Consider the following 13,597-nt stretch of genomic DNA (forward strand, 5'->3'; position numbering starts at 1 on the left):
CTGAATTCATAATGCCATGTTTTTGTTCTAACAAGCACTGCTGAATTTCCAACAGGAATTATTTTGTCAAAAAACACCTCGACTCCATCAAGTGATATCACTTCATAACTGTCATCATCATAGGGAGCATGAATTGTCAGATTTGCATCCATTGTCTCAATCCAAACCTGGTTGATACACATGTTCTCACCGCCACATGGAACCTGCCGGATATACACTGACAAGTCTTGGGAGTCCAGTAGATAGAATTCTCCCAAAGCACGGAGGTCATAAGTTGATCCATCAAACATTGTAAAATGTGAGTAGGAGAAGACTGAGCAAACAGTTAATTGGGTGTTTGGATTGATGTTGACCACTGCTGAAATGCAATCTTCTCCAGCCCAATCATGTGAACAACTAGAACAGTGAGATGTTTTGTCTCGGCTTGCTGCACACTCACACATTCCATCATCAAGCCCACAGATGCCAATGTCTGAGCAAGGATGGAAAGCACTCGCCATACACTGCTGATCACATGTATCGTCCCAGAATCCATGATAACAAACACAATCCTCAGTGTCCGAGCCATCTGCAGTTCCTGATATGCAGGGGACATCACACTGTGCGCCAATCCAGTTGGGAAAATGTCTAGGAATAAACTCTTGGCAGAATGCCTGGGCAGGCCACTCCGTCAACTGCTGCAACAACATGCAGTGATCAGAGTACGCCAAGACTACCTCCATAGCTTTATTGAGATCATTGTTGTTGGCAACATCCTTTATGCAAGAAACGTAGTAAAAATCTGCCATTCCAATTGATGTACATGGATTTCCAAGGGTTGAGCCATAAATCAGCGTTCTGCACTTTGTTCTGCTTCAATTTCAAAATCTTCTGACCAGTAGATGCCCGCATATTGTGATGTCACTGAGTATGATGAGGGACGCTCAATCCTAGTGGAAGAGTACACCCATTTTGGATTCCTCCAGGGGTCTGACACCATATGCAAGTGCCCAATTGATGCAGCATCATGTACTATTAAGCCCTCACCTTCATTAAACCTCCAAAGGCTTGCTAAATTATGGGAGTTATAATCCATGAAAATTCCACTTCTGCTTCTGAGGGACGATAGTTCATAACTTTGTTTCCATATTGTCAGTTCATCAAGCCAACCAATGAAACCTGCATATTTCCGATCTGTCACTGCATCAACTGGGGGCTTCCACTGCCCCAATGTGAGTACACCTCCTGGCATCAAGATATTTTCATAATCTTTGAAATCTAGAGTTTGAGTCTGTAGAGCACCTTCTGGGTCAAAGACATAAACTTTTAAGAGCTGTGAGCTCACCTGCCAGACGAGAGACATCTGGTACCAGACGTCGCTGTTTACAGTCATGGAAATTTCAGATGATTTTGAACCATAATCAATAAGAAAGAAGGTCTGACAGTAGATGACAGAAAATGTTTCAGTCTTTGTGTATGAGATGACTGTACCACAATCTATGAGCTCAGGGCTGATCTTGAAGTGGAACTCAAAAGTAGCATCAGAGTCTGAGAATGTATACAGTGGTTCTGTGTACATGTGGGAGTCATTGAAAGATAGAGCATAACCAGATTCCATGCCTTCTATATCTCTCACTTCATCATACTGGCCATAGTTGTAAACAAACAAACTACTGGTTGTAGTGACTAGCCAGGAAGGGCCATATTCTTCATGGATGTTGTTCTGGTGCAATGTTCCCGTAAGGTGAGGTGTGAGTAGTTCTCCATCTTTTGTCACAAAATCATTGAAAGGGTCGTCATCACATGAGCTAAGCAGTCCTGTGGATGCACTGCACTTTAAGCTGTCGATCCTCAGTCTTAGGTCCATGTAACGGTCTCGGTTGTAGATATCAAGGAAGAAGAGGTTACTGTGACAGGAATAATGGCCTATTGAAATCCTCGAGAAATAATAACCAGAACCAATATGCACCACAGTATCAGTAACAAATGCTTCAACTCCATCAATCCAGACAACTCCTCCTAGGTCATCATCCGTGTAACCAGAATGGACAGTTACCCACCTTGCACCAACTTTGACAGCCACAGCATTCACACAGCTTCCTAAGCCTTCTTCATTACAAGCAACCATGCGGATTTGAACTTCAATTTCACTATTGCTGAACAGGTGGTACTCTCCACGTCCATAGAAATGGTAGCTTGCGCCATCACAGGTGGTGAAGTGTCCAAGTCCAAAAGTGCTGGCAAGGTGAAATCCATCAAGGGTGTTTGACATGTTAACGTAGCCAACAGAACAGTCATGTCCCATCCAATCAGGTGCACAGACAGTACAGTTGCTGTAGAACAAGAAATTCACATCACAGAGACAATCCCCAGTTGTTCTATTGCACTCTCCACGGCCAAAGCATGGGTTGCTTGCACCACCCGGGCACTCATTCTCACAGGATGGTCCCCAGTAACCATTGTAACACTCACAGTACCCAGGATCAGATATATTGAGAAATTTCTGAAAGAAAGTTGTATATAAAAGGAGTCACAAACAAATACTTTATACAGCCATTATACAGATTGTTTTAGTTAAATACAAGCTATGAGTACACATAGTAACTTGCCATTATTTAAGATTTGACAAGCACATACAAAGTAGTAGTCAACTACATACATTAAGGCCAAATTTTACAGCACTACGTTTGTGTGCTGCTTGAGCAGTCTGGTAAAGTTATTAAATTCTCATTGTTTCATATGAGTATGAGTAGTTTCTCCCAACAAATTAACACATGGATTTTAGCCACTTTGAACTTGAGATATAAATAAATTTTCATTATTTTTTTAACTAGCAAACTTTGCTTGTTGGTTCCAGAGTTTTATTTTTCAATTTGAAAGATGCTACACCGAAAATTTACGTTTCTGTTTTGAGATGTGCATAACTTAAACAACTCTATAAATATGTCCATATTGGTGAAATAATTCAAATGTATATTAAATTTATACTATTCTTCCAATATGCTCTCATAATGGTAATTTCACTAATTTTCAGTCATTTTTGGTATGAGGTTAAACTCAAAATTGATTTTACTCAACTAGTATTGAGTCTATCATTATTTATGTATGCAATAATTTTGTAATTACTGTGAACTAATGGCTGATATCAGTAGCAAACAGAAATTGATAATTTGACTTGTGAAATCTAAGGCAGACAAAAATATCAGTCTTGGAATTCAACAAACACAGATAGACAGACAAACCTTATGTTCTTCAAGTTCACTTCCAGTGCAAGGAATCTCATACATCTGATTGGCTGTAACCGACACTCTGTACATTGTATTTGATGGAGTGTAAGCTAAATGCCAAATGTACTCTGTCTCCATGTCTGGTATCCTGCAGAAAATAATCACAGCGTTTCATCAGATTTGCAATCTGTAATACCTCAGATCACTTACAGAGCAAGAACTTTTTCACCATTTTTTGGTTGGCCACCATAAAATTCGACCTTTTTACGCAGAAATACAGTAAATTCTCATTACTTCTCGTCAAGCAGATTGCAGTTTAGTCATAAGTCAACAAACATATGCATATTTTAAGATTATGTACCGAGTACATATATTCTGAAAATCAATTGAAAGTAAGCAGACTCAAATTAGTTGTTCATGAACTAAATGTGTTGTATCTTTAGTCAGAATGTAACTTCTTTCAAAATTTGGTGCTCAAAATTAAAGGTGATCTGGAATCCAAAAGTCCTCGAATTTCTAATTTTGGACCACCTATTTTGAAATAGGTGCTGCAGTTTGGGCCACCACAAAAGCTTACTATTGAGTAGCTCATGATTGTCATGTTTGAACATGATTGCACTTTATAAGATTCCAGTCCCTCAAGATCCTTCTGTATTTGTTGTGAAACATCCATGCAGTGGATTTAGCCACTCATATCACTCATTCAATACGATCAAATATGCAGTTTTCAGGATATCCATACAGTATACACGTAAGTCTAGCAGGTGAATTGATGGAAATACCAGTATAGCTGTTTTGTCCTTCACATGCACAGGGTTTGAGCTGCATAGAGGATTCATGCCATCAAAGACAGCGGCACTGAACGTGACTTACCCCTGTCAACATTTGATGATGATAAAATTACATAAAAGTTACATTTTGGAGTGACCATTATGTTTTTGACTAAGACTACCTTAGTACATATTTGGTGGCACTCATGGACCACCATGTTGTTAATCCAGGCTATGTGATGTATATCATCATTCTTTGAAAAGTTGAAAAAAAACATACCTGATGTAGAAGACATTTCTGTACTCTCCTGGTTGAAATTTAGAGGGTTGTCCCATATTTTCATAAGCTATGCTACGCCCATGTTTCGTGTCTTCAAACCTATTGTCATCTCCAATTGGTATGTATGCATTATGTGCATTCTCATTGTCATATCCAAACCATGCTCTGTACCCAGTTGAGTTGCCACCTTCTTCTTCAACACACTGCAGGATGGGTCTGACAGCTTCTTTGCCTCCCTCTCCATCTTGTGGATCCTGATATCTTCCATGGCCAGACACACAGTGGATATCGCAGTGCCCAAACCCAACATAGTCTGAATTTTACAATTGATAAAATATTGAACAGATATAACAAGAGTAACAGATGTAACAAGAAACAGGTGTAACGAAGGATTCAAAATTAACAAACGCAAATGAAAAAAACATTCAAAATAGACCCAGTACAAAAAATGTGCCATTCAAAATAAATTTTCTTGATGACTTTATTTAATTTCATCTGAACAATCAATACTTTACCTTCAGATGGTTTACTGGTATTCTCCATTCATTTTAATCTCAGTGACAATGATTTTCTAGAGGTTGTTTTGTCAAAACTCTTTGCTCACTTTAATAAAATCTTTTAGCAAGAATTCTTATACATGGCATTACCCTTTCATATTATTAAACTAGAATGCATATTTCATCTTCAAATGAATTGTTCAGTAACATTTCCACAATAAATATTTCTCATAATCGAAAATGAAGGACTTAGCTAAAGACTGTTTATTACCAATACTTATGTTCTTAAAGGTGGCAATCAGTGGTAAGGACTATTACCATGCACTGTTCTATTAAATCATGATATAACATCACACTGTAAACAATTCCAGTAATGGAAAGTTTCGTAAGTTCATTACCATGACAAATGGCAGAAGACGCTCATTTTTTATGAATTTTGTTTGATACACGATACCACTTATATTCTTTGACATGTTGAAAGATACTGAATGAATAGGTGACCATGCATATATACGACCCCAGTTTTAGACACGATACGTGTAACCATCGCAAAAATGAATTAATGGTCATGACCATTAATTCATTTTCGCCATGGTTTCATTTAATTTGTCTAAAACCGGGGTCGAATATATACATGGTCACACATTCAATCAGTATCTTTCAACATGTCAAACAATATAGTAGTATCTCGTATTAAACAAAATTCATGAAAAAATGGGCGACTTTGTCCCTTTAACATGGAAGAGTTTTACGTGATCCTGATTCTCAATAGCTGTAAATATTTCCCCTCTCACCTGCTGCACAGCTGCGGCAATCAGGCAGACCCCAGCCTTCTATACATTCATCACAACTACCTCCTGTCCAGTAGCCTTCGTTGTCATCAGCATAGCATTCACACTGGTCTCCGCCTGGCTCTGTAGCATATCCGTGAAGACAGAGAACTCCACATGTGGTGTTCCAGCCAATGTAACCATCCACACACTGCTCACAGTTTGAACCAGAGAAGCGAGGTAGGCATCTTTCACATGCATCTCCATCAAAACCATGTTTGCAGGTACACATAGGTGCGTTTTCAATCAACTCACAAGTACCTATGGAAGAGTGCATACTATGAAGGTTTGCTGCTGCATGTTGTTATGATGATTGCCCTATTCAGTGAGAATTCTACTTGAATTACAACTTTTACAAAGGCAAAAATTTTACAGATTGTTTTATTTAGCTCTAACAAGTACCATAGTGTCACATATTGCACTGATTTTGAATGTATTAAAACAAAAGTTATCCTTTTAAACAGAGATGATAAAATAGCTTTTTCATGGAATAAAGTTAAAATATTTGTTATTTCTTCATCAGTTTCATAATGTGTGAAAGATTAGTATTATTCATAGGCATCTTGAAACATGCTGACAGAAGGGTTGACAAAGTATACCTTCAAACATGATCAAAGACAGATGTTTACATATTATATACGTTCTTATATCAACCTGCAACACATGATGTGAAGTTGAATCAAAGTTTCAATCAAGCTGGAAATACTAATTTTGTTCCTGTACAGCTAAAGTTACCAAATGTGAAAAAATCAGTTTTTTAGAGCAATTTTGCAAATTATTCAGAACATGAAACTTTTCTAATATATTTAAACAATGGGTTAACTAAAACATGGAACGATGCATAAAAATTAGGCTCCTCACCTCTTCCACTGCACTCTGGTGTTCCGGGGCAAACCATGATTGAGCAATCCTCTCCTTCAAATCCTGCACTGCAGATGCACACTGATCTGCCCTCTCGTCTGACACATGTACAAAAACCAGAGCAGTCTGGTTCCCCGGGGCAATCCAAAAACTCACACAAGTCACCAGTAAATCCCTCTTCACAAATACATTTCTCATTTGCACAGGCGCCATTACTGGAGCATTCTTCATCACAGCTGATACCAAGGTAGCAAGGATCACACTCACATATGCCACTGTTTGGTGGTGACTGTCTGCCATACAAGCATGGAATGTGGCATCTTTCACCCATCCAGTCTTCATCACAAATGCACATAGAGGGACTGTATGTACCGTTGCAGTACCCTATTGAATTGGAATGCTTGTGTCAGTAACTTCAAGGTAAGGCAGGCTTTGTCATTATCACCAGGTGAGTACATCACATTCTAATTAGAGGCTGGATTGCTTTTATTGCAATAAATTAGTTTGTCATACGCATATCTTCACTAACATTTGTTTTTATTATCTGAATCGTTAAAACTTGGGAATAAGGTTCATAAAAAATTTTTTACTGTTTTGTATGACATTTTTTAATAAAAGTATTATTGAACAGTAAATTTAAGAGTGAATTCATATGCAGCTATATCGCAATTAACTAATTACACTGTGTATGACAATTCGAAGGGAGAGTTGTGACAGGCTTGTCAACCAAATATCTGACTTGATCAAACCTTCTTATTGTTTTGAAAATTCCTGATGACTGGATTCCTGGTCTATTGGGCAGAATGACAGAGATTTTGAGTGCATGATCAAACATGAATTTATAGAATATATACTTAATCAATGCATGGCAAACCTCTACCACTATAATCTGGTGTTCCAGGACAGTCAGGAACATTGCAATCTTCACCTTTCCAACCAGGATAACAGTAGCAGTTTTGTTCATTTACATTGCAGTGTCCACGTCCTGAACAGCTGTCTCCAATGCCGGGACATCCTCTAATATCACAGTATTCTCCTGAATATCAAGGAGAAAAGGGAAAGGCACAAAAGATAAACGTTAACAAATTGTCAAGAAACTAGGAAAATTGTTGGTTTTCCTTAAAAAAGTGGGTGTGGATACACTTCCGAAGATTTATTGGTTTCTGATGGTATTATTTTTTCTATAATGTGCAAAAGGTGTAAATGTATGTAGACATTCCTTACAAATTGGTGAATTTGATAAATTATTTATATTGTGACAAATGGAGGACATGAATGCTATCAGAAACTATGCCATAGATGTTGTAGGCTACACCTCTAAACCAAATAGGGATAATATGCTTTGTGTACTGTAGTGTCTCTTCTTTCTAATGAAGGAAAATATGGAAATTGTTGGAAGGGACATACCACAACTATATAAAACAATTACCAACGATAACAACAATTCATGTCCCTGCTCAGTGATTGTAATTAAAACTATGAATGACTTGTTCAGAATTTTATGTGCGAGGCACTATACATTGAACTGGCAAAAATGTCAATAGAAGAGTTTTCACCATTCACCAGACAGTAGCCTAACATGCTTAATAACGTAATATATTACTGAGTAAGCGGGGCTAGGCTTGACTAGCGTAAAGCTATATTTCTAGCTCCATATTGCCAATGTACCATTTGCAACTTCTCTTTTTCTCATTGCCTTTTTGTGGCATTAGATGTGTATTTGATGCATAATAATATGGCAATAAAATGAATGAATGAATTAGTCACATAGATTTGAATAGAAAACACTAAAAGAGACAACTATGATATAGCCAGTAAATACTCTCTCTAGTTGTCATTTGTCAATGCATGTCTGAATCTTTACACAGGGAACATTCCAGTACCAACCTTGGTCCTAGTATCTTGTTTCAAGTCACAACACTTCAGATATGTATGGGTGAAAGTGGTACCATTTGAAAACACAGGTAAGTTTCTAAAGCCAAATAGGAGAGTCTATATTTTATGTAAGTTAATGCTTTACAATATACATACCCCACCAAGCAGAGTCACAGGTACATGTACCATCATTACATTGTCCATGGTTGCTACACATCATATCACATCCAGCACCAGTGTAGCATTCATCACAAACACAGGTATAGTCAGGCTGTGCTATGCCATTCACACAAGGTAGCTCACAGCCTGCTCCCATCCATCCAGCTTCACAGTCCTTACAGATAGGAATAGCCTGGCTTCCATCACATGTGCCTCTACCATTGCAGTCCGGATCACCAGGACAGTTTGGAATATGACAACCTTCTCCTTCCCATCCAGAATTACAGATGCAGGTGAGTGTGGATGGGTTACAGTATCCATGGCCACTGCATGGCTCATCAACTCCAGGACAGTCTCTGCTTTCACAGAACTGGCCCCAATTGCCTAGATTTAAGCCTTCATCTGTGCAGTCACAAGTTTCATTGACGCATTGTCCCACACCACTACAGAAGTCATGACAGCTTTCTCCATGCCAACAGGGGTCTGTACATCTGCATAGGCCACTATTTGGTGGGTCTTGTGTTCCATGTTCAGGTCCACAGGGTGTATTACAGGAAGGACCCATCCATCCTTCAATACAATCAATGCACTCTGGTTTAGGTCTGTCTTCAGTGCATGTGCCTCTGCCATTGCAGTTTGGATCTCCAGGGCAGTCTGGTATTTCACATCCTCTGCCTACCCAGCCTTCATTGCACAGGCACGTGCCAAGAATGCAAGTTCCATGGCCAGTGCAGTCCTCGCCATAACCAGGACAACCAGGCTCTGTGCAGAACTCTCCTCGGCCTCCTTCAAATGGACATTCACAAACTCCATCATCTGTGCAGTTTCCTATTCCACCACATTTAGCATCGCAGGATATACCACTGTAGCATGGCTCACACGTGCAGTTACCAGAATCCATCGGAATCTGTTCACCATGGACACATGGTACTTCACATGCTGTTCCCATCCAGCCGCTGGTACAGTTACGACAAACAGGTGGATCAGATGGCTCACACACTCCCCTGTCATTGCAGTCTGGGGTTCCTGGACAGTCTGGTATCTCACACCCTTCTCCAGTCCAGCCAGAGCGGCAATAGCATATTCCCGTTGCTGAGTTGCATTCGCCATACCCGGAACAATGTAGTCCATAATCACCAGGACAGCCACCTACCTCACAGAATTCACCCCTTCCACCATCAAAGCTACAATCACAAGTGCCATCAATACACTGAGCGGTCGTGTGGTTAGAGCATAAGAGATCACAGCCTATGCCATTGAAACATGGTTCACAATGACAGATCCATGTACTATTGGGGAATCTCTCTTGTGTTCCGTGAACACACGGTGTTTCACATCCATCACCCATCCATCCAATATTGCAGTCACACCACCGGTCATCATCATCATTTTCAGGTACAGGACAAACTCCTCTTCCATGACAGTCAAGATCTCCTGGGCAATCTGGAATATGACATCCATTGCCCTTCCAGCCCGGGTCACAAATGCACTCAAAAGTAGCTAGGTTGCAGGAGCCATGGCCGGAGCAATCTGTTGGATATCCAGGGCAGCCAGGGATTTGACAGATCTCACCCTTGTATCCAGAATCAAAATCACATGAACAAGCATCATTCTCACACTCTCCATTTCCATTGCAAATCTGGTCACAACCAGTGCCAGTAAAACATGCGTCACATATACAGCCATCACCATACACGTTGGCACCATTGACACAAGGTACATCACATACATCACCAGCCCACTCACTGAAGCACTTACAAGTTCGTGGATAAGTAGATCCACAGACACCATTTCCTGCAAGATCAAGCAAAGAAGCAAAAACTTACTACAAGAATAATATTCGATCACACCAACCTCAAAAATGAAGTATTAGCAGTCTCTTCACAGTCACTAAATTTATAATATACTGGGGCTCATACATTTATAAATTTGCAAACATTGGAAATGACACACCAATTATTTCACAGATAATTAATTTGTGAATAGGCTATAAGTGTCTAGCATAGACTTTTAGGTTCAACTGATTAGTAAATTTTAAGTCACTATATCTCACTCTCTTCTTTTATGTACACTCCCATTCGCCTTTCATCATGGCAGCAATATTATCTATCTTTTAGTAGTGTATTTATCAGAATTTGTTCTTGGAAGCCCTTTAAGGAATTCTTGTAAACGTCATGATATAATTGAATTCGAAAGGATCATCTTCTGCTATGTGCAAGCATTGAGTGAGATTTGTGTATATACAAATGAACACGCAATTAAAAATATAATTAGGCATCAATGAGAGTTCATTGGCATCAATGAAAGTTCATCAATAAGATGTGAATATTGGCTCAATTTTGCAACTGAAAACAACAGGGAAAGTTGCCAGTTACTGGTCATACCTGAACAGCTTGGAGTTCCTGGACAATCTGCTGTACTGCAATCATCACCTGTCCAACCAGGATAACACTTACATTTCTGAGAGGCTGAGTTGCAGTCACCATGGCCGTTGCAGGCATTGTCTTCTCCTGGACATCGTTTCATTTCACGCTTAAGTCCCCACCAGGAATTGCCTGGGTCTCCAAAGCACTCACACTGATTGTTGTCATTGCAAACACAATTTTCTGAGCACTCAACATTGCAGCCATAACCAGTGTAGCACTCCTCACAAATGCAGACCCCACTGTCCATTGGCTCCTGGATTCCATAAACACAAGGTTCCTCACAGGCATGTCCCATCCAGTCTTGCTCACAGTCAGTGCACTGTGGGGTTGTTCGACCAGTTCCATTGCAGTATCCTCTGTTGTTACAGTCATCTGCACAGTCGGGTATCTCACAGCCATCTCCTTTCCATCCAGGATAGCAAAAGCATAGATGCAGGGTACTGTTACAGTCTCCATTGCCACTGCAATCTTCTTCAACACCAGGGCAGCCAGGGACCTCACATAACTCACCCCACCAGCCAGGATCACAACTGCACTTGCCATCACTGCAGAAGCCATGTTCCATGCATTCACTGTTGCAACTCCTTCCAGAGTAGCACGGATCACAGACACAATTCCCACTGTCCATTGGAACTTGGTTGCCAAAAGTACAAGGATCATTGCAGTCTGAACCCATCCAGCCCTTTTCACAGTTGGTACAAACTGGAGGATTGACAGTATCATTGCAGTGTCCCATCATAAAACAGTCAGGGTTGCCTGAACAATCTGGGAACTCACACCAATCACCTGTCAAACCATTATTGCAGATACACTGGTGGGTTTTAGAGTTGCATTGTCCACATCCAGAACAGTCAACATCAATGCCTGGGCAGCCTGCAATGTCACAATACTTTCCCCTCCATCCAACATAACATTCACAAGAGTTGTTGATAATTTTCCAATTGAAGGAGCATTCTGAATCACACCCGACACCAACCCATCCTGGATCACACTTACAGTAACCACTGTCCATTGGCTCTTGAATACCATTACACATGGATCTTCACAGGCTGGGCCCATCCATCCTCTGGAACAATTCTGACATATTGGTGGGTCAAAGGTGTCATTGCAGTATCCTCGCCCAGCACAGTCTGGATGACCAGGACAGTCTGGTAATTCACATCCTATTCCGAGCCAGCCTGGTCTGCAGGTGCACTTGGGAATTGCACTGTTACATTCTCCTCTTCCACTGCAATCTATTCCAAAGAGACCTGGACATCCAGGTATATCACAAAGGTCCCCCTTCCATCCTTCTTCATAGTAACACTCACACACTCCATCCACAATTTTACCATTATTGGAACACTCCACATTGCAACCAACTCCAGTCCACCCAGAGGAGCAGTTACAGTACCCACTGTCCATTGGTGTTTGTATGCCGTTTACACATGGATCCTCACATGCTGGTCCCATCCAACCTATTGAGCAGTTCTGACAGATTGGTGGATCAAAGTCTTGATTGCAAAAACCACGACCAGAACAGTCAGGATTGCCAGGACAATCTGGTATGTGACATCCAATTCCTATCCATCCATTTCTGCACTCACATTTATTTAAAGCACTATTGCAGTCACCATGACTAGAGCAGAAAACGTCAATTTCTGGACAGCCTAAGATTTCACAGTACTCTCCCCATCGTCCAGTTTCGAAGTGACATTCACAGGCTGTGTTGTCATCACTGCATTGCCCAAAGCCAGAACAGAGTAGATCACAGTTTTTACCCATCCAGCAGGGATCACAAACACAGACACCACTATCCATTGGCACCTGATTACCATGGACACAAGTTTCATTGCAGTCAGCTCCCATCCAACCCTTTTCACAATTTTGACACTGAGGGGGTTTCACTGTAGCATTGCAGTAGCCTCTGTCAAAGCAGTTGGGATCTCCAGGGCAGTCAACTGAAGAACAGTCATCACCTGTCCATCCTGCTCACAGTAGCAAGCATGAATACCATAATTGCAGATACCATGTCCAGAGCAGTCAATCTCCTTCCCAGGACACACAGCAATAGTGCAGAAGTCTCCCCACCAATTGTCCAAACAGCTACAGGTATCATGGACGCAAGATCCCTGATGGTTACACTCTGAATGACAATATTTTCCAATGAAGCAGGGATCACATTGGCACTCTCCATCTACACAGTCACCATTGCCATTACACATGATCGAACAGTCACTTCCATGGTAGCAGGAGTCACATATGCACTCACCATGTGGTGTGCATGTACCATGTCCACTGCAAGTTGTATTGGCCAAGCACTGGTACTCACATCTATAGCCAACATACCCTAGCTCACATTCACAGCCTCCATAGTTGGTACATCTACCATGTCCATTACAGGTGTAGTCATCATCACACTGGATCTGACAGTTGAAACCAACAGTTCCATTGTTGCACATGCATAGGCCAGTCAAAGGATCCCATACACCCTGGTCGCTGCATTGGGTTGGGCTTATGCACACAGTTCCCGAGTCTCCATTTCTTTCATTGTTTGTTGATGTGCCACCAGTCTTAGTGCATCTTGATTCCAGAACTCTGTGTGGGTATTCTGACTCTGTTCGTATGCGTCCTCCTGCATCACCACCACCAGAGTGGTAACATGTGGTATAAGAACAGCTGTACGTGTGATAGGAAGCAGATCCTCCATTGGC

General features: G+C 40.8%; 1 protein-coding gene across 1 annotated transcript; it reads right to left on the minus strand.

Annotated features, from left to right (window-relative positions):
• Positions 1 to 829: 829 nt before the first annotated feature.
• On the minus strand, positions 830 to 11,562 carry LOC139115122 (neurogenic locus notch homolog protein 1-like). Its single transcript, XM_070677028.1, has 8 exons — positions 10,863 to 11,562; positions 8,476 to 10,272; positions 7,319 to 7,480; positions 6,445 to 6,828; positions 5,548 to 5,844; positions 4,257 to 4,569; positions 3,222 to 3,354; positions 830 to 2,482 (listed from the first exon to the last, which is right to left on the minus strand). The coding sequence occupies exons 1-8, from the start codon at positions 11,530 to 11,532 to the stop codon at positions 830 to 832; spliced, it is 5,409 nt and encodes a 1,802-aa protein (XP_070533129.1). The 5' UTR covers positions 11,533 to 11,562.
• Between the last annotated feature and the right edge of the window lie 2,035 nt (positions 11,563 to 13,597).

The sequence above is a fragment of the Ptychodera flava genome, chromosome 17 (genome assembly GCF_041260155.1).
Source record: "Ptychodera flava strain L36383 chromosome 17, AS_Pfla_20210202, whole genome shotgun sequence".
Lineage (NCBI taxonomy): Eukaryota > Metazoa > Hemichordata > Enteropneusta > Ptychoderidae > Ptychodera > Ptychodera flava.